This window comes from Lissotriton vulgaris, chromosome 12, assembly GCF_964263255.1.
Source record: "Lissotriton vulgaris chromosome 12, aLisVul1.2, whole genome shotgun sequence".
Classification (NCBI taxonomy): Eukaryota; Metazoa; Chordata; class Amphibia; order Caudata; family Salamandridae; genus Lissotriton; species Lissotriton vulgaris.
This window is the reverse complement of record NC_141700.1, coordinates 491,003,126-491,023,284: the sequence shown is the minus strand read 5'-3', so window position 1 is coordinate 491,023,284 and position 20,159 is coordinate 491,003,126. Positions and strand designations below refer to the sequence as shown.

General features: G+C 41.0%; 1 protein-coding gene across 1 annotated transcript in view; it reads left to right on the top strand.

Moving 5' to 3' along the window:
* Nucleotides 1-13,767: 13,767 nt before the first annotated feature.
* The window catches only part of LOC147676826 (uncharacterized), a 185,758-nt gene continuing 179,366 nt past the window's right edge, over nt 13,768-20,159 (top strand). Inside the window, exon 1 of the mRNA XM_086945239.1 lies at nt 13,768-13,930. Coding sequence (XP_086801365.1) covers nt 13,897-13,930 — 34 coding nt within the window. The 5' untranslated portion in view covers nt 13,768-13,896. The remainder of the gene's footprint in view (nt 13,931-20,159) is intronic.

Here is a 20,159-nt window from a genome sequence, read left to right as displayed (position 1 = left end):
CTAGATTTTCCAGATGTTGATTTTCTTGCTGATCATCAGATTCTTGATCTTCAGGATCCCCTTCTGAATCTGAATCAGTTGTTGTCTCACTTTCTTCATCAGAATTATCAGGAGGTGGTACACGAATGGTGTGACTTGCATGCACCCACCTTTTCAAACCTCTACACTTTATAGCATTTGTTGTGACAGGAATTACTTGTCTTGCCTTTTGCCATCTATGTACTAAACAGTTTCTCCTTCGATGTACTTTTGTTCTGACCCAATCTCCAGGCAACAGATCATGAGCTTGTTCTTTCTCTTTAGTAATCACATCTGTTCCCACCTGGTGAAATACAGAATTAACTACATCAGAGAGATTCTGACAGTATTCAATGATTGCACTATCATTAATACTCAAAAGCTTGCCAACTGGAACAAATGCTTGCCTCATTACTCTGCCCTTTAAGATATCATGGGGACTAAGGCCTGTCTTTTTTTCTGGAGTACTTCTCAAAGACATTAGAACAAGTGGAAGAGCATCTGTCCACTTCACTCCTGTGGCTAGACACATTTTTGAAATCCTGTTTTTTATTGTTCCATTTATCTGCTCTACAACACCCGATGCTTCTGGTCTGTATGCACAATGCAGCTTCTGTTCAATGTTTAAAGCTTCACAAATCAGTTTTAGCAATCTGTTTTCAAAATGCGTTCCGCGATCACTTTCAATAGTTACCGGGAAACCATATCTAGGTATGATCTCCCTCAAAAGTAATTTTGCCACAGTGACTGAGTCATTATGACGCGTTGGGAAAGCTTCCACCCATCTTGAAAACAGACAAACAAACACAAGCACATATTTGAGCTTGTTGTGCTTTGGCATAACAATGAAATCCATCTGTAATCTGGTAAAAGGACCACCCTCCCGTCCTATGGTTCCCAAACTTACAACAGTTTTTCTATTTGGATTCATTTGTTGACAGGTCAAACATCTTTGGCAAAGTGACTCTGCTATGATTCTGAATTTTGGACTGAACCATGTTTCTCTGAATAATCTAATCATGGAATCTCTCCCTAAATGCCCTGGACCATGGTACATCCGTGCCATGTCCGCAATCATGCAATTTGGCATTACTGGTCTGCCATCTTTGTAGACCCAAACTCCATCTTCCTCTCGCTGTCTGCACTCTGCTTTTAACCATGTGTTTTTCTCTTCTTCATCTGCCTCATCTTGTAATTCTTTTACTCCCTGCCATGTTTCAACTACAGATATTAGCATGAGAGAGTTCAACATGTGACTTTTGTCTTTTTCCCGATTGATTGAATAATTATTCTTTGCACAGTACCTTGCAATTTCATCTGCGTAAGCGTTACCTTTGGTAATGTAATCCTCACCTTTCTTATGAGCTGCACATTTTACAACAGCAATTTTTTCTGGTAACTGAATGCCATCGATCAATCTTTTGATCAATTTTGCATTTCTGATTGGCGTTCCCGCAGAGGTCAAATAACCCCTTTGAGACCAGAGCTGACCATAGTCATGAACTACGCCATACCCATACTGACTATCCGTCACTATGGTCACCTTTTTACCAGCCGCTTTTTCACAAGCTCGAATTAAACCAACCAATTCTGCAATTTGAGCTGAACGAATTCCATCAAGAGGTGAACCCTCTACAACATCTGAAACAGTACATACTGAATATGCTGCTCTCAGAATTCTTTTGTCTGTTCTTAGACAGGATCCATCAACAAAGTAAACCAAATCAGATTCAGGTAAAGGAACATCTTTTATGTCCTGTCGGGGTTTAGTGCAGTAATCTACAACATCCAGGCATTCATGATCAATGTCAGTTTCATTATTAACCTCAGTAACAACACCATCTGGCAATAATGTGGAAGGATTTAAATTCACACATCTTGCAATAGAAACATTATCTGATCCCAGAATTGTTTTCTCACACTTTGTCAATCTGTTACTGGTTAGATGCTGAGTTTTGCTTCTGGTAAGAAGAATTTCAACCGAATGAGGTACATATACTTTTATAGGACATCCCATAATGATACCCTCACTCTGTTCAAGACATACGCTTGTTGCAGCCACTGCTTTTAAGCAACCTGGCAAAGCTTTTGCAACAGGGTCCAAAACAGCTGAGAAATAAGCAATTGGTTTTCTCAGTTTTCCAGGTCTCTGGATCAGAACTGACAGTGCACAACCTTCCCTTTCACTGTAGTACAACTCAAACTCTTTCTCATAGTCTGGCATACCCAAAGCTGGAGCTTCACATAAGCTTCTTTTTAACTGTTCAAAAGCTTCCAATTTAATTTTTGATAGTCTGATTGGATCTTTTATGTCTGCCTTTGTCAGTCTTTGCAGTGGTTTTGCAATTACCGAAAATCCACTAATCCACTGACGACAGTATCCAACCATACCCAGAAACATTCTGACCTGTCTTTGTGTTGTCGGGGGCTGTATTGCTCGAATCATTTTAATTCTTTCAATAGTCACCTGTCTGATTCCTTTTGCAATTCTGTGACCAAGTTATTTTACTTCTTGTTTACAAAACTGCAATTTTGCAGGTGACACTTTATGTCCCTCATCTGCCAATCGATTTAAAAGAGTAATGGTGTCAATTACACAATTTTCTCGTGTCTTTGCTGCCACGAGCAAGTCATCAATATACTGGACCAGTGTTGAATTTCCAGGTAAAATCAGATCTTCCAGGGATTTCTTTAATAACTGATTAAAGATAGATGGACTCTCAGTATACCCCTGTGGAATACGACACCATGCTAAAATGCGATTCTGGAACCTAAATGCAAAAATTTGTTGGCTCTCTGGATGCAGTGGAACTGTAAAGAAGGCCTTACATAGGTCAATGACCGTATACCATTCTGCATCATGCGGAATCTGATAAAGAATTACCACAGGGTTTGGAACAATTGGGCAACATGGAACAACAATTTGGTTAATTTTCCTTAAATCCTGAACAATTCTGTATGTTCCGTTTGGCTTTTTGATACCCATAATCGGTGAATTACATGGGCTGCTCTCAGTCTCTTTTAGTACACCTTGACTTATAAACTTTTCAATCACTGGAATGACACCTTCAATTGTCTCAGCTTTCATTTTGTATTGAGGAACATTCGGAAAATCTATTCCTTGTTTTACAGTAATTTTTACTGGATCTACATTTTTCATAAGACCCATATCATTTCCAGCTAGGTCCCAAATTTCTGGTTTGACTGGCTTTTTAAGCTCTTCTGGCAAATTATTTTTGTCCAAGACAGGAAACAATAATTTACTTTCCTCTTCGACCATCAACATTGTCAATTTGTAAAGACCATCTACTTCTGATGATTGTAACTCAATGCCATCTGGTGAGCAATATATCTTGCAATTCATCTTGCACAATATATCACGACTCAACAGATTTAGAGGACTACTGTCACAAACTAGAAACCTGTGTTTATCCTTAAAATTTCCAATCTCAACTATTACAGGTTCTGTCAGATTTGTTTTAATTTGCTGATTTGCTACACCTACAACTTGGATGGACTCACCAGAGTAAGGGAGGTTTTCAATTTCTGTTGATCTAACAGTAGAACGGGTAGCACCTGTGTCCACAAGAAAAGTGATATCAACATCATTCACTTTACCATTAACAAATGGACCAGCCTGATCCACCTCAAGAGTGGGTCCAAGCACACACTCTTCCTCCTCTCTCAGGCACCGTCATGAGTAATCTTCTGAAGAATCACTCTCTTCCTTATTTTTTAACCAAAACTACTGAGAAGCATTTGACATACTCATTTTTGACACATTATTTACCTGATTACCTCCACAGAAACCTGTTTATGGTGTAAACCTTTGAGCATTTACACTGTTTGGGAATGGTGCTTGTGGAATCTGGCTCTGCTGAATTTGGCTCTGCTGTATCTGGCTCTGCTGATTCGCTACCTGTCGCTGTAGCTGTCGCTGCTGACTTAACTCGTTTAACTGCTGCTGTAGCTGTTGCTGCTGATTTAACTCACTCTGCATCTGTGAATTTAACGAGGTATTTTTAAAATTTCTGGGCGGGTTTTTACACTCGCGCTTCCAGTGTCCAATTTCGCCGCTATTAAAACATGGGAGCTTCTGTTTTAGCTCTTCAACATTTACATTAAATTTAGGTTTATTATTAAAATTATTCTTAAATTTGCCTTGATTCTGTTGCACATTTTTATTTTCAAAAGCCATCTGCTGTTGCTCAGCTACTTTCACTTGTGCCCACATTGCCTTTTCTTTAAGGTTTTTCTGCTTGGCATCTATCTCATCACTGCAATATTTTGCCTTTCTCAGGATGTCATCAACCGAAAGTGATTGCCAGCACACAATTCCATTTTTAATCATCTCACCAATTTCAGGTCTCAGGCCATAAACAAATCTGTAAATAAAATGGCTCATGTCCTTTTCACTTAATTTTTCATAGCCACTATACTGTTTAAATACTAACAGCAACCTTTCATAAAATGAATGTACTGATTCTTTTGGCTCTTGATTTGTTCTGTCAATTTTAACCCAGTCTACTTCTTTCGGGGGAATTTTTCCTTTCAACCAATAAATTACTTTATTGTATATTTCCATAACATCTTTCGATGGAGCACCTGTAATAGTGTCTCGGGGAGGTTCTTCTTTTGGCCAACTCACAGAAATGTTGCATTCTGTCCAAAGATCTGATGGGACAACAATGTCAAAGAATCCATCCAGATCAATCCACAGAACATTTGACACTTTAATAAATCTATCTACCTGTCGGTACCATTCAACAGGCTTTTCTCTCAGCCGAGGAAAATCGTTAGTAAACAACAGAATATCCTGTCTTGACCAAGGGACATGCACATATCCTCCACCTGCTATTTCCCTCATTGGAAATTCTGAAACAGTTTCACTTCTGACCCTTTTGTCTTGTTCTTTATTCTTTGACCATTTTATTCTCCATTTGCCTAATTCACCTAATCTTTTAAGAAAAACTATCAATTCTTTAATATGGGTCATTCTTCCAGCAATATTGAGATTATCAATATCTTTTTCAGAAAAATCCACTCTATAATGTTTCTGCAAATGCTTCTGTTTGCTCAAATCAATTTCTAATATAGCAGCCATTTCTTCCAGTTGCTCATATCTGTTTTTCGTTTTCCACAGGATACTCTTACAAATAAAAAGAAGTTCATCATCCTGATACAATTTCAGACTGTCAGTACCAATCGTGCCAATAATTAATTCCTCCAAATCAGCTTTTAACTTTGCAACATCGAGCTTTTTAAATTCAGGAGCTTCTGGAGACAATGCATTTTGTGTTAAATCTATTCTATTTAGGCTTCTTTCTGAAAGACCTGGATCTGATTCTGCAACAGATGGTGTCTGAGAACCTGTTAAACTTCGATTTAAAGTTAAATTTGGCATCATAGATTTTTCTCTATGAATTTCTGAATGTTCCGAATAGAATTTCTCAGCCAGTTTTTGAATTTCTGCATTCAATGGAACTGTCAAGGCAGAATGTCTATTTTCTCCCTGATCAAAAACTGGTACCACAGGACCAATTGTTACTGGTACTGTCACTGCTTCCATGCTTTTTGTTAATTGTTGAATTAAATCTTCCTTTGCTTTATTATAACTGGAAATTTCTGGCATATCAGCAAGAGTCCTTTCCTGATTTCTTTGAAAAATATTTCTCTGTTCCGGAATTCTATTTTCTTTGGGTGTACTAGAATTATTTATTGACCCTACTCTTTCAGGTAATTTTAAAAATCTAGGTGAACCTTCATTAACTTCCCTAGGAGGTGCACTTGGAGAGTTCCTGTAGAAACTCTCGGGTGGATTGAGAATCTACTTGATAAGGTGGCGGGTTGCGTTTAGTAGAATAAATATCCTCTAAAATTGCATCATCTAATTCCTCATCAAGTCCACTTTTCTGTTGAACGTTCTTTTGACCTGGATCTTTAGTGATCATTATTCTCACTGGGTACAGACCATCATACATGTCTGCTTTCCTCCAGCGTCTCACTTTGTCCTCATGTGTTTCTCTATTTAGAATTTGCTTTGAATTTCTAGGTGTTGAGCCTTTGTTTTCACGTTCAAGTTCCATCATCTCAACTTCCCATTCAACTAAAGCTTCAAATTGTGTCGGTGTAGGCTTGGGCACAAGATCCATCATTTTTTTCTCTCAGGTTTCTTAAAACTTTCATATTAAATGACCCATCTTCCGGCCATGCTAATACACCATCGTTCTGTGTATAATGCATCAAATTTTCAAACCAAATTACAGTATGATAACCATATTCGCCTTCCATGTAGGCTGCGGGTGTTTTGTACTTATGAAGTAATTTTCCACCACGCGTTTCAATTTTCTTGTCAGGTTTAAATACATTTCTCATTTTCTGAAACCATGAAGGCTTCGTTTTCTCTTTATCATACCAATAACTCATGTTTTAAATCAAAATCACTTATTCCGAAACGTTCGAAATGTTTTCTTGGTGTTCCGCTACTTCAGCCAATCCGTGCGCGAAAGACACCAACAAGCCAATCAGGTTAAGCTACGTCACCACCTTGCTTTAATTTCAATTAGTAACTACAAACAAAAAACCACTTGTCTGTTTCGCTAAATAAAGTAATAGTTTTACAAACATTCAGAATTCTTTTCGCATAAAATAGACGACGCTATTTTTTTTATACAATCATTCACGCATTCAAACGGAAAACCCTGATCACGCACACACGAAATCTTGACAGGACTTTAACCAACCACAGAAATCATCAAACGTTAATAAGAATAGACTACGCCATCTTACCCTTCACTCAAGCTCGAATAATTCTATTACTCTTTTCACAAAAAGTTTTAGAACGGGCTCACCAGGTCCCTATGCTTAATGCTACAATTTCATAGACGATCCTCACTATTACATTTAACCAATCACATCTAAGGTCCCTTAACTTGTGCTGTACGTCCACAACACTTTGCGATATATTCTATACCACCATTTTGAAACAGAACAAATGCACTGTGTAACTTTTCTAATCACACTACTCTTTTGCCAGCAAACAACCAGGAATTTTTCACACTGCAGGAAAAATCCATTCGACTACATACAACAAATGAACAAACTTAACAACATGTTTTAGACATGTATCCTATGTATTTAACATGTAACATGTCAGTTACCATAGTAACCGAACTCTGCTACCAGAGAATTGATCCAGCGCCACTATAGAAATTTTGTCTCTAAGCACCAGTCACTACCTAATACTCACCATACTAATCAATACTAAGGCCGATATAACTGAGACAGAAAATCGAGCAACTGAATCATGTGGCCTAATTAATCACTCTATCCAAACAAATTATGTACATTATATACAACTGCAGTATAACATTTTATTCATAGGTATTTAAGGAAATCATTTAATTAGACCACAATGGCCAATGGATTAACTAATGGTAACGACTAAATTAATCAAGACCAGCTTGACGTTTTAAGTCTTTTATTGTTTAAGTTTCAAAGTTTCAGTTTCAATCTCTATTTTCTCTGGGTGTACTAGAATTATTTATTGACCCTACTCTTTCAGGTAATTTTAAAAATCTAGGTGAACCTTCATTAACTTCCCTAGGAGGTGCACTTGGAGAGTTCCTGTAGAAACTCTCGGGTGGATTGAGAATCTACTTGATAAGGTGGCGGTTTGCGTTTAGTAGAATAAATGTCCTCTAAAATTGCATCATCTAATTCCTCATCAAGTCCACTTTTCTGTTGAACTTTCTTTTGACCTGAATCTTTAGTGATCATTATTCTCACTGGGTACAGACCATCATACATGTCTGCTTTCCTCCAGCATCTCACTTTGTCCTCGTGTGTTTCTCTATTTAGAATTTGCTTTGAATTTCTAGGTGTTGAGCATTTGTTTTCACGTTCAAGTTCCATCATCTCAACTTCCCATTCAACTAAAGCTTAAATTCTGTCGGTGTAGGCTTGGGCACAAGATCCATCATTTTTTCTCTCAGGTTTCTTAAAAGTTTCATATTAAATGACCCATCTTCCGGCCATGCTAATACACCATCGTTCTGTGTATAATGCATCCAATTTTCAAACCAAATTACAGTATGATAACCATATTCGCCTTCCATGTAGGCTGCGGGTGTTTGTGACTTATGAAGTAATTTTCCACCACGCGTTTCAATTTTCTTGTCAGGTTTAAATACATTTCTCATTTTCTGAAACCATGAAGGCTTCGTTTTCTCTTTATCATACCAATAACTCATGTTTTAAATCAAAATCACTTATTCTGAAACGTTCGAAATGTTTTCTTGGTGTTCCGCTACTTCAGCCAATCCGTGCGCGAAAGACACCAACAAGCCAGTCAGGTTAAGCTACTTCACCACCTTGCTCAACCAATAGAAATACAGTATTCAGAACTGACCAATCTGGTATCAGCTCGTCTCTGTCACGTGAACCAATCAGTACGCTTTCTGTGACGTATGTTAGCCAATCACAGCGCAGACCGAAATGACGTACACTGCTGCTGCAGCTTCACTGTGTGATACTCCGTAAATTCACCCCTCCTTCACAAAAAACTTTTCACAGCGCCATTTTAAACAATGCTTTTCCAATTAATTTCAATTAGTAACTACAAACAAAAAACCACTTGTCTGTTTCGCTAAATAAAGTAATAGTTTTACAAACATTCAGAATTCTTTTCGCATAAAATAGACAACGCTATTTTTTTTATATAATCATTCACGCATTCAAACGGAAAACCCTGATCACGCACACACGAAATCTTGACAGGACTTTAACCAACCACAGAAATCGTCAAACGTTAATAAGAATAGACGACGCCATCTTACCCTTCACTCAAGCTCAAATAATTCTATTACTCTTTTCACAAAAAGTTTTAAAACGGGCTCACCAGGTCCCTATGCTTAATGCTACAATTTCATAGACGATCCTCACTATTACATTTAACCAGTCACATCTAAGGTCCCTAAACTTGTGCTGTACGTCCACAACACTTTGCGATATATTCTATACCACCATTTTGAAACAGAACAAATGCACTGTGTAACTTTTCTAATCACACTACGCTTTTGCCAGCAAACAACCAGGAATTTTTCACACTGCAGGAAAAATCCTTTCGACTACATACAACAAATGAACAAACTTAACAACATGTTTTAGACATGTATCCTATGTATTTAACATGTAACATGTCAGTTACCATAGTAACCGAACTCTGCTACCAGAGAATTGATCCAGCGCCACTATAGAAATTTTGTCTCTAAGCACCAGTCACTACCTAATACTCACCATACAAATCAATACTAAGGCCCATATAACTGAGACAGAAAATCGAGCAACTGAATCATGTGGCCTAATTAATCACTCTATCCAAACAAATTATGTACATTATATACAACTGCAGTATAACATTTTATTCATAGGTATTTAAGGAAATCATTTAATTAGACCACAATGGCCAATGGATTAACTGATGGTAACGACTAAATTAATCAAGACCAGCTTGACGTTTTAAGTCTTTTATTGTTTAAGTTTCAAAGTTTCAGTTTCAATCTCTTTATTAATTCATTTATTAATAGCAAACATTTTTATTTGATCAGTATTATCCATTAGTTTATTGGCACAAAAGTCTGGCATTTCAAAATTGCTTAAAATCAATTAATTAAAATAAACATTAACCCTAATTCCCTAAATTAAGCTTTCTGACCTGTAAAGGAAAAGACATTTAAAAAGATATTTGTTACGTGTCCAAGGAAAATCGACAGCACTTCGCCCTCAGGAACAGTCAGCCCCGCTCCCCTCAATGAGCCAAGTTTTATACCTTTCAAACTCACTAATCTAACTAAAAAAGTAATATTTCAAGAGTCTTTTGGCAACCTGATGGGTTGCTGATCATCAGGCCATCGAGAGGCCACCGCTTCAAAATACCATAACGTCACTTGTCATTATTCTTTGACGTGAAGCGACACCGGCTTCCGAAGGATTGATACAATAACTAAAGTCAGTTCACAGTTTCCTCCATAGCTCAGCCAAACTGTCTCTTGTCGCTTCCTTAGCCTTGGAATAATATCTTTTCAGAGCACATTACGCACAAATGTCTTTGTTTGATCTTCAGTTTATTCAGAGAAAAGTTTCTGTGAAAAAGCTTCAACATGGCTGTGCTTGGCTCCTCTCAGTCAGGCTAACCAACATTCTCCAGAACCAGGCCTCAAGCCTTTCTCTCTGACTAGTATTCAAACAAACACAAAAAAATAATTAATACGAGTAAAGAAAGTCATTCTGTTACCCAACCTCCATTGCTAATGTTAACCCATTAGTATAAGTCACCTAGCAGAAGCACAAGAAAAGGCAGCACATTTAAAATCTACCATTCTTCATAATGTCCAGCAGGATTCTTCATATATCTGAAAAAGATAAACAGACACAACATAGACAAAAGCACACATGTAATGAGCACATGCCATTAATTAATCAGCCGCTTTAATATTGACAAAGACAATAGGACAGGCAGAACATCATTAATTATGTATTATAAAACATACTTGCAAATGCAACATGAGCACATTAACATTAGTCCCGTGAGTAATGCAATGTAGAATTTTAATCTAGATTGATTTAATACAACAAATCATGCAATAACTCATTAATATATTAGTTCATGTAACAAGAGATTTAACTTCACGAGCCAGAATAAATTTATTTCTGAAGCTCGCTCCATCAGGAACAAACTGGAAGAAACATTTTATTATTGAGTACATTTGAGGATTCGCTCATAACAATAAAAATTGATATTTAGTCATTCTCACAGCTTTATCTAAATGGTTGAACAGGCACATTGTTTTAGCAAGAGCCCAGGATGTTTGAAAACGTCCTTAGTTGGGTACAGTGAGAAAATTTCTCTGAGAACACTTTCTACTTAATCATGTTGACAGTATCGATATTTTATTTAGAACAGAAAAGAGCAATAGTAGTCACGTGGTATGCCGGATTCATGGCGAGGATCTTTTTTACATCCCATCTTCAAAAAAGGAGATAACACAGATCCAAAGAATTATAGACTAATTGCACTTTTAGATGTTGAAGGAAAAGCCTACACCAGCACCTTATTGAACGAATTAAATAGTTGGATCAAAGAGAATGAAATCCTCCCCTCCTACCAGACCGGATTCCGCAAAGGCTGCTCCTCAATTGACAACATCGTGGCCATGTCGTATCTGAACCAGCACGCTAACTGCAAAAATAATAAACCAATCTTTGCATGGTTCGTTGACTACTCAGCGGCCTTTGACGGAGTGCCCCGACACAAGCTTTGGAATAAGTTGCGTCAATGGCATATCCCAGTAGGTCTTCTTAGTGCCATTATTTCATTGTACAGTAACACCTGGATCAAAGTGAAGCTAGCAGATAATACCACAACGAAGAAGTGTTGGACAAACCGTGGCCTAAAACAAGGATGCGTTCTTGCCCCCACATTGTTTAATTTATATACGGCTGAGATGGGGAAGAAGCTGCAAAATGCTAGTCTTGTAATTCCGAAAATTGGAACCAACAAAATGCAAATATTACAGTATGCAGATGACTTGGTGGTAATGGACCACACAAAAATCGGGCTACAAAGGGGCCTAGATGCACTCAATAACTACAATGAAAGAAATGAACTTATAATAAATGCTCAAAAAACGAAAGTAGTTATTTTCGGACACTATCCAAAAAAGGCTCTTTTGAAATGGTATGTGGGCAAAGAAGTCATCGTCACAGCAAAATCATATAATTACCTAGGTTGCTGGCTAAGTGAAACCGGTAAAGCAACAATACATCTACATAAAATGAAGGCTAAAGCAAATTCAACAACGTACGCCTTATACAAACTAAATGAGATGATGCAAAGCCCAACAACTGTTCCGATTAGGAAAGTAATACAAGCAAAAATTAGGGCAACTGCGGGTTACGCACAGCAGGCATTCCCGGGTAAAATGGAATTAATGTTGGACAAAGCACAATGCCAGGCCTACAAACGCATTTTCAAACTGCCCAAACACACACGCAACAGCCTAATTCGTCTAGAATTCGGTCTGAAGTAACAAAGTAAAGAATGCTTGGGAACGCACGCGAAATACTACTACCAAGTCCTAACAGCTCCAGCTGGAACCCTAAAGAGCATGCTGAAGCCAATCTTTGGGGAGTTAATTAACCCGTGGTATCGATACACAGAGGAAGCAGTGGAAACACTGGGATTAGCAACGGAAAATTGGGATCAGGGAACAGTAAACTACCCGGCCATCAAAAATTCAATCAATAAACAATGTTATCAACTGTCGCACCAAAGTGATCTAACAGGACACGCAACAGGAAGAGGTTCACCTTGGCTGATAAAATCATTTGCCGGGAGTAAAATCCAGCCATACCTGAAGCAAGCTCTGGGAGGGAAAGCACTAAAACACATTGTATGGGCCAGATTGGTGCCCCTCCCCATTAAGGAATTAAATCCCGGGTGGAGATCTCTAGAAAATAGAATCAGATGCAGAATCTGTGATTATCAATTTGAATCTTTGCTACACTTGATTTGTTGTTGCCCCGGCATGTTGCAGTCCCGTAGGATTCTTTTAAAACAAATATGGCTTCGTAACGGGGTACGGACAGTGAAAGAAGCAACTTCGGTTCTCTTTTCCTGTACTACACCACAGGACTTGGCAAGATTTGGGAGATACATGGCCGAGCTGCGTCTTAGGCTTATGGAATAAGAGGGGACAGGCATTATTAAAGGCAACTTGGTCTGTTAAACCAGTATTTTCCAACAAGGCTGAACCGACAATGAACTGACAATCATTTGCACACTTTTTAAATGTATATAATATATCCTCTTACTTAGTATTCAACGGTTGCAAGTAAACCCAATGTTCTTTTTGTATAAGTATGTATTTTTAAAACAATTGTTTCAATTTGTTTTTATAACCGCATGTAAGTTATATTGCAGATGGTTTTAAGTAACTGTGCAGTAAAATAAATAAATACAGATACAAATAGTCACGTGGTATATTGTGACATTGGTGCAAGATGGAGGACATTGTAAACGCAATCTAATGTTAACATAAACTTTGTTCGCAGTGCTCTTAGTCAGAAAATCAACTCCCACACATGCAAGGTGCGCTGGTCTACAAAATAAAGCAATACGCTTTTCTTTTTCTTATTTAACCATGCTGCAAAGTATTTGGGATTGTGTATGGCAAAGCCAACCGGTCCCAAAGGCGGGACTTCTTGGCTTTGCCAATGCTTGTTTAGTGAAGACGTTGACAGGTATGTATTATTTGTACAAACGATCAATAATGCATATTGAACAGCTAACAGGCTGAACCATACAGTGGGATATCCCTTTTGAATGATTTGATGTCCATACGAAATAAATAAGAATAAAAACGTAACAGGGATACCAAAATATAAATGAAATACATTTGAAGTGCATTCATTCTAAGTAAATTGGTACCATTACTAATTTGAATATATGTTCGTCTACGTTATTTATCTGAATGGCTTAGTTTTTCTTTCATATATTTTATAAGACTTTGCATTGATCTCTTGCAGCCCTGCTGCTTCCCTCCCGTACTCCTTCCCCCTCCCACTAATCCGACAATGACCCAGATGTTTGCTGCTGTGCTCTTTATAGGTTCAGAAAACCCAGGCAGGGCTAGCACGATCGACTTCCGGGGCAGCACTTGCAGAGCTAGTACAGGCAGCAGTCTCGCCTGTTCTATTGTGTGTGAGTGAGTGTATGTGTGGCCTGCCGCGAAGCCGTCTGGCCCGGCCCTGTGTACATCTGCTCCGGAGTCTCAGTGCATCTTCCCGTTTCTTGACAGATAGCAAGATATTTTCACGATGGCGGATCCAACTGACCCCGTTAGGATTTCGGGTAAGCGCGCAGGAAGGGGGTGGCAGGCCATCTGGCTTTGGGGCTGTGCTGTCCAAGAGGCGGGGTCCTCTGAGAGACTAGACTGTCCCAGCAGCGAAGATTCACTCTGGTGATGTATTCGTGGATTTCGACACACAGTCACTGCTACACGGTTCTGGCAGCAACCTCTGAATCCTCCTGACCCATCCCAGTTATTAGTGACGTAACGGAGCATGATGGGACCTTGGCAGAATACGAGGAGGGTCCCTAGACGCCTGTACCTCACAGACAGTAATACACCTTAAAATGGTAACACCCCCGCTATGTTCCCTCAACGTAACCTGCTTCACAGCCTCTGATCTCATATGACCTAACAAGCGCCGCCGACCTTGGAACTGGGAAGGGAGGTACGAGTCCTGGCGTCGGCTGAACACATCATGTGATTCTGGACAAATCACGTAATCTATCCCTGCCAAAAAATAAAATGTGATCGCGTGAATTTAATTTAGTGCTCATGTTAAGCGCTTTAAATCAATTATGCCTAGTTCGCGCTACACAAAACTGCAAGAAAATGACTAGTCCAAAAAACATATAACACAAAAGACGACTGTGCCCGAACTGGCTCTGCTACAATGCAACACCGCTTCTTTTTCGTGGGGTTGGTCCTGTTTAACCACATCACCTGTCTCCCGACTCTATTGGCTCCTACTCGGTGTTAACATGTGGTACACGGCCCCAATCGTCTTGCGGCATCCACGCCTGGACTCATCTTTTAACTGTTTTTTGAGCTGGGCAGTTATATTTGATAAGCAGAGTCGTCAAAGATTACGTCTATTGGCGGTCGATTTTAATGTGAATTTCCCAATTTCTTTTAGATTACATTTACAATGGAAAGGCAGTATTTTTTTGCTATTTAGGAGTGAAGTATATCACTGTGCAAAATTGATGTGTTTGAAAAGCCAGTATTTTTTTAAAAACTAAAGGTAATTGACATTACTCGGGTACATACTTACCTCACTTGGAAAAAACGCAAAGTGCAGCATGATTATCGTGTGCATCTTTCTTCTAATGACAGCCAATCAGGTTGGGCCGTTAGTCTGCCGTGTTTCAAAAGACTAAAGAACAATGTTAACAGACGACAAGTTACTCTCATTAGACGAATTCCTTCGTCAGCCTTTACTAATGTTTTAAACGGTTTAAAGATGACATATTCTTTTCCGTGCCACTAGCGAAACTTGTCAATATGCCAACGTAATATTTGCTTGCTAATATTTTGATGAGGGAAACGGACAGTTCCATTGTTTTCAAACATAACTCTTGGAATCTAGGGGGTATATGTACTAGAACTGCTGCTAACTAACGCTAATTAGCAGCAGTTTTATTAACGCAGCATAGCACCAAAAACTATCACCCAGTTAGCGATATATTTACAATACGTCGCTACATGGCGATAGTTTTAGGTAGCCCCTGTGAAAATTGCTGTTAACACTAGCGTGAAGACAATAACAATTCTAATGTTAGCGGGCGAAAACTCACAAAAGGCCTATTAGCGGCAAAAAAAACATGTTAGTCATCCCAACGTGACGCCACACTGCCTACCATCTAGCAACACGCAGTAGAATCCTCTTGCACCCTGTGCCTGTAAAAGCTGCAAACGCACCTTCTGCCACATCAGCCCCTCCTGCTGACCAATAGCACAGTCTACCAGCTCAACTGCATCATCCTCAACGTGCGGTCCCTCCAAAAACATGCAACCGAAATCTGGGACCTCCTTGACACCACCTCTTCAGATATGGCCTTCTTTACGGAAACGTGCACCAACCTCTGCTCTGGACCGGGCATCGCAATCACCATCCACAACTGCTAAAAATGTACCCGCACGGACCACCCGAGTGCCCAGGAGGAGGCATTGCTGTTCTCCAAAAAAAGCACACTCCGACTGACCACGTACTATGATCACCCAACGGTGACCATGGAACACCACCACTTCCAGATCCGGACCAACCCCAACACCCCCCTCTGCGGAACTTAATCTACAGGCCCCCTAGGCTATGAACGCCCATTCATCAATGCCATTGTAGACCTCATTGTACCCCAGGCTCTACCATCCACTGGCTACATCCTACTCGAAGACCTCAAGTTCCGCCTGGACAACCCCAGTGACAAGACCACCACCCCCATCCTGGGGAACTTCGCCAACATCGGACTCAAGCAGCTAGTCACCGCACCAACCCACACGCTCGAGCCCGTCTTTTCCACTAGCGGGAACTTCAACTACAGCCACACCACAGGACTCTCCTCTACCAACCATCGTTGTTTACATCACGCCTTCACCACGCCCATTGTTCACCATCACCATTATTGCCCCCCCATCGCAGCTGGATCAAGGCCACCGAAGAACTTCCCCTCAACTCCCTCAGCACCACCACCCCGCCAACGGATACAGACACCAACACCGCGGCGCGCAACATCCACCGATGGATCTCAAACTGCGCCGAACACCCAGGCACCCCTCAAAAAAATACCAGGCAAACAACACTCCAAGCAGGCCAACTGGTTCACTCCCGCCTTCCACTAGTCCAACTCAACCTGAAAGCATCTCCAGAAGAGATGGAGCCACAACATCAATCAACTCCACAACACAGTCACCCTTGCCCCATGGCGCAAGATTGCCTGCGTTAGCTTAAGACAGCCACTATGCGCCAACATAGGGGAAAAAGACAGAGTGCTTATTCATGAACCCCTTCTGACAGTTTCACCCCCTCAGTACGCTATTTTCTTGGCGTACTTGCAGCATGATTCTTGCACCACGTTGTGCCGTATTTGCAAAGACGATTTAGAAAAGGGGGTGGTGATGAACAGAGTGTCTGAGTTAAACAGACCACTCTTACCCAGTCCAAAGATCAGGGCTTGATCCATCACCGTTATTTATCTCACTGCCCCACTGCCCCATCCCAGCTCAGAACCTGGCTATATGCAAATCAGTCTGTCCCTGGCCCAGTGCATCATGGGAACAGGGCAGACTAAACTACCAAGCCAATTCTTCACCAGAAAGGAGACAAGCTACCGGGGACCGGTTTCTGGCATTTCAGCCTTCTTCGGCCCGGCTTGCTTGAATCCTGATGGAGCAGTGAGAAAGGGACTCATGTCTGAGTATACCCTGCCACACCTATAGTGGCCAAAAACGATTTAGAAAAGGGGGTGGTGATGAACAGAGTGTCTGAGTTAAACAGACCACTCTTACCCAGTCCAAAGATCAGGGCTTGATCCATCACCGTTATTTATCTCACTGCCCCATCCCAGCTCAGAACCTGGCTATATGCAAATCAGTCTGTCCCTGGCCCAGTGCATCATGGGAACAGGGCAGACTAAACTACCAAGCCAATTCTTCACCAGAAAGGAGACAAGCTACCGGGGACCGGTTTCTGGCATTTCAGCCTTCTTCGGCCCGGCTTGCTTGAATCCTGATGGAGCAGTGAGAAAGGGACTCATGTCTGAGTATACCCTGCCACACCTATAGTGGCCAAAAACGATTTAGAAAAGGGGGTGGTGATGAACAGAGTGTCTGAGTTAAACAGACCACTCTTACCCAGTCCAAAGATCAGGGCTTGATCCATCACCGTTATTTATCTCACTGCCCCATCCCAGCTCAGAACCTGGCTATATGCAAATCAGTCTGTCCCTGGCCCAGTGCATCATGGGAACAGGGCAGACTAAACTACCAAGCCAATTCTTCACCAGAAAGGAGACAAGCTACCTCACCACCCCTTGTTGTAAATAAAAAAAAAAAGTATTTGCAAAGAGACGTATCCAGGCATATGTGTGACCTTGTGAAGCCCTGTGCCACATTATACCTGTATCAGGTATGATGTATGCAGGGTGGGCGATCCCGCGCAACAAAGGAGTGGTGCATTGAAATCCTTCAGATTTCACTGCAACAATTGTAGGATGCCACTGCGTTAGTACCTTATGCCCGCCTCATGACATGCATAAGGGTGACGCAGTGTCACAGGGATAGGCTGCCCCCATGAATTGCTGGAGTTGCGTCATGCTTGTGACACAACTGCAGCAATGCGTGACTTTAGCGCTGACAGATACGTCAGGATTCCAGGCGTATCTGTCATTAGTAGTGACATGGAGCACCGTACAGTGAATACAGCGCATCCATGGTGTCACAAGAAGGGCGTAGTGAAAAGTGTTGCAAACTTGTTTTGATGCAGCGATGCAACACTTTATAGGAATGAGGCTGAGGAATACGCCCGAGGAATGCGCCCTATCTTATTAATGGTGCGCATTCCTGCCCTGTAGTTTTGTCGCAGGGCAGCAGCATTCCTTGCAGCGCTTTCCAGCACCAAAAACGTTTGAAATGAAGCCCCAAGTGTTTGCACCTGTAGCGGGCTGCGCAGAAATGGGCAACAATTGGGTTTTTAGTAAGTGAGGGTTTTATTTGATGAAAGAGAATGTCAGTACACTTTTTCCTCGGGTGTAGTCTCATGGGGGATCGGCTCCTCTCTGGTCTCTGTCTTCGTCTCGGGGTCTCTGTCTTTTTCCGGATGGGGCTCCATCTCGGTTGAACCAGATCGGTCTCCGTGGTTAATCCGCAGTCGCCTCGGAGGAAGGGACAAGAGAGGGTATCTCAGTACCGGTGACTATACACTGTAGTGAGGGGAAAGGGGTGAGGAATCCCAAAGTGAAACTAATACAATGTCGGTGCACAGGGAAGTGGGGTAGGTGCTGGAAGGGTTCCTGGGAAGAAGGGACAAGGTAGGGATTACTATACACGCGGTCTTCCCCGCCTCCTCACCCAACCCGAGATACGGTCACGTACCTCTGAAAGCCACACGCCTCCAGGTCGAGTGTGGCTGGGCGACTCGTGGTGCCGATGGTCTCCTGGCTCCCGCGCCGTCGCCTGGTCACGCAGTTCCTCCTCTGCCTCGATCGATGTTACTTCGGGTCTTTCCTCTGCCTTCACGTGTCCTCTCGCTTCTCTCCACCACTCTCCTCCCGATACAGCGTCCTCCTCTCCAATTCCCACGCCGGTGAACAAGCACACCGGACTCTCCTTCACTGTCGTATTTACATCCGGGTTCGGCCCCACCTCCGCCTCGGGTCGCTTCCAGTTAAAGGGCCAGTCCAGGTTGTCTTCCTCGTCACAGCTATACCATTCGGCCGGTCCGACCGAGAACTACGACTGGGAAGGCTGACATGACAGTAGGAGGGGGATCACATGATGGAACTCTCCTAGGGTAGGCACCAGCCTCAGAGGTGCCTTCCGACCCCCCGACTCCGTCACAGCACCATTTATAAGACCAGCTATTTTCTGGTCTTAATAAACTGCCTCTAACTGGAGTTAGAGGCAGTGTTTTTGGTTTTGCACCATGGTTTCCGTAATCGTATGGGGGTCCTACAAGATAATGATTGAGTAGGGGTCCAGTATGCCATCATCTAAATCAACCTAATTGTGCTAAGTCTTGTCACAAAGCAGTCTTCCAATAATTGTTCTATAAAATGTGTATCCAGCTTTGCTGGGCTGTCTTTCCAAATGAACAGTTGATTGTTTTCTTTTTAATGTTTGTACATCATGTCAACTTATTAGTCATAGTTTCTTTGTATAATTCTTGATGTTCTACTTCTGTGATCCCAAAATGTTAATTTTTATTTAGCCGTTTCCTTTTCGTCTCAAAGCTTATATTCTGTCACGTCCTCTGTACGTAAGATTAATCGGGTCAACACTACTGAATTTCAAATTCTTTGATCGATGTCCTGCTATTACAAAGTGTACTGCCATTGCATTTCTATAGTCACATTTTTCAGTGGGTCTGCAGTACCATATTATTTATCTCTTTAGAGTTGGAGGTGCTACCTCTATATATTTTGTGGCAATGATGCACATATATTTTTTGTGGCAGTTGATAAAATATTCAGTATTAAACTATCTCATGGTTTTGTGCTGTTGATCCTGAGATGACAAAGTGAGCATTTTGTGTGCAAAGAAAACCTGGTTTGTGGTGAAAGTCTATTTGCTTTCTTATTCTTGCTGTTTATTTAGATAGACTCATAATCTCACTTATTGTGCCTCATCTTTTGAATGTAAATTTAGGTTTTAAACCTAATATTTTCTACAGCTGTGTGCATAACAAATACAGTTTACAATCTTTTGCATAGTTTTACGGATTCATAACGCTATATTAGCGTTATTTTTGCTTTGTAGTTTCATTGTGTTTAGTTTGCTACAACCTTGTTGCAAGAA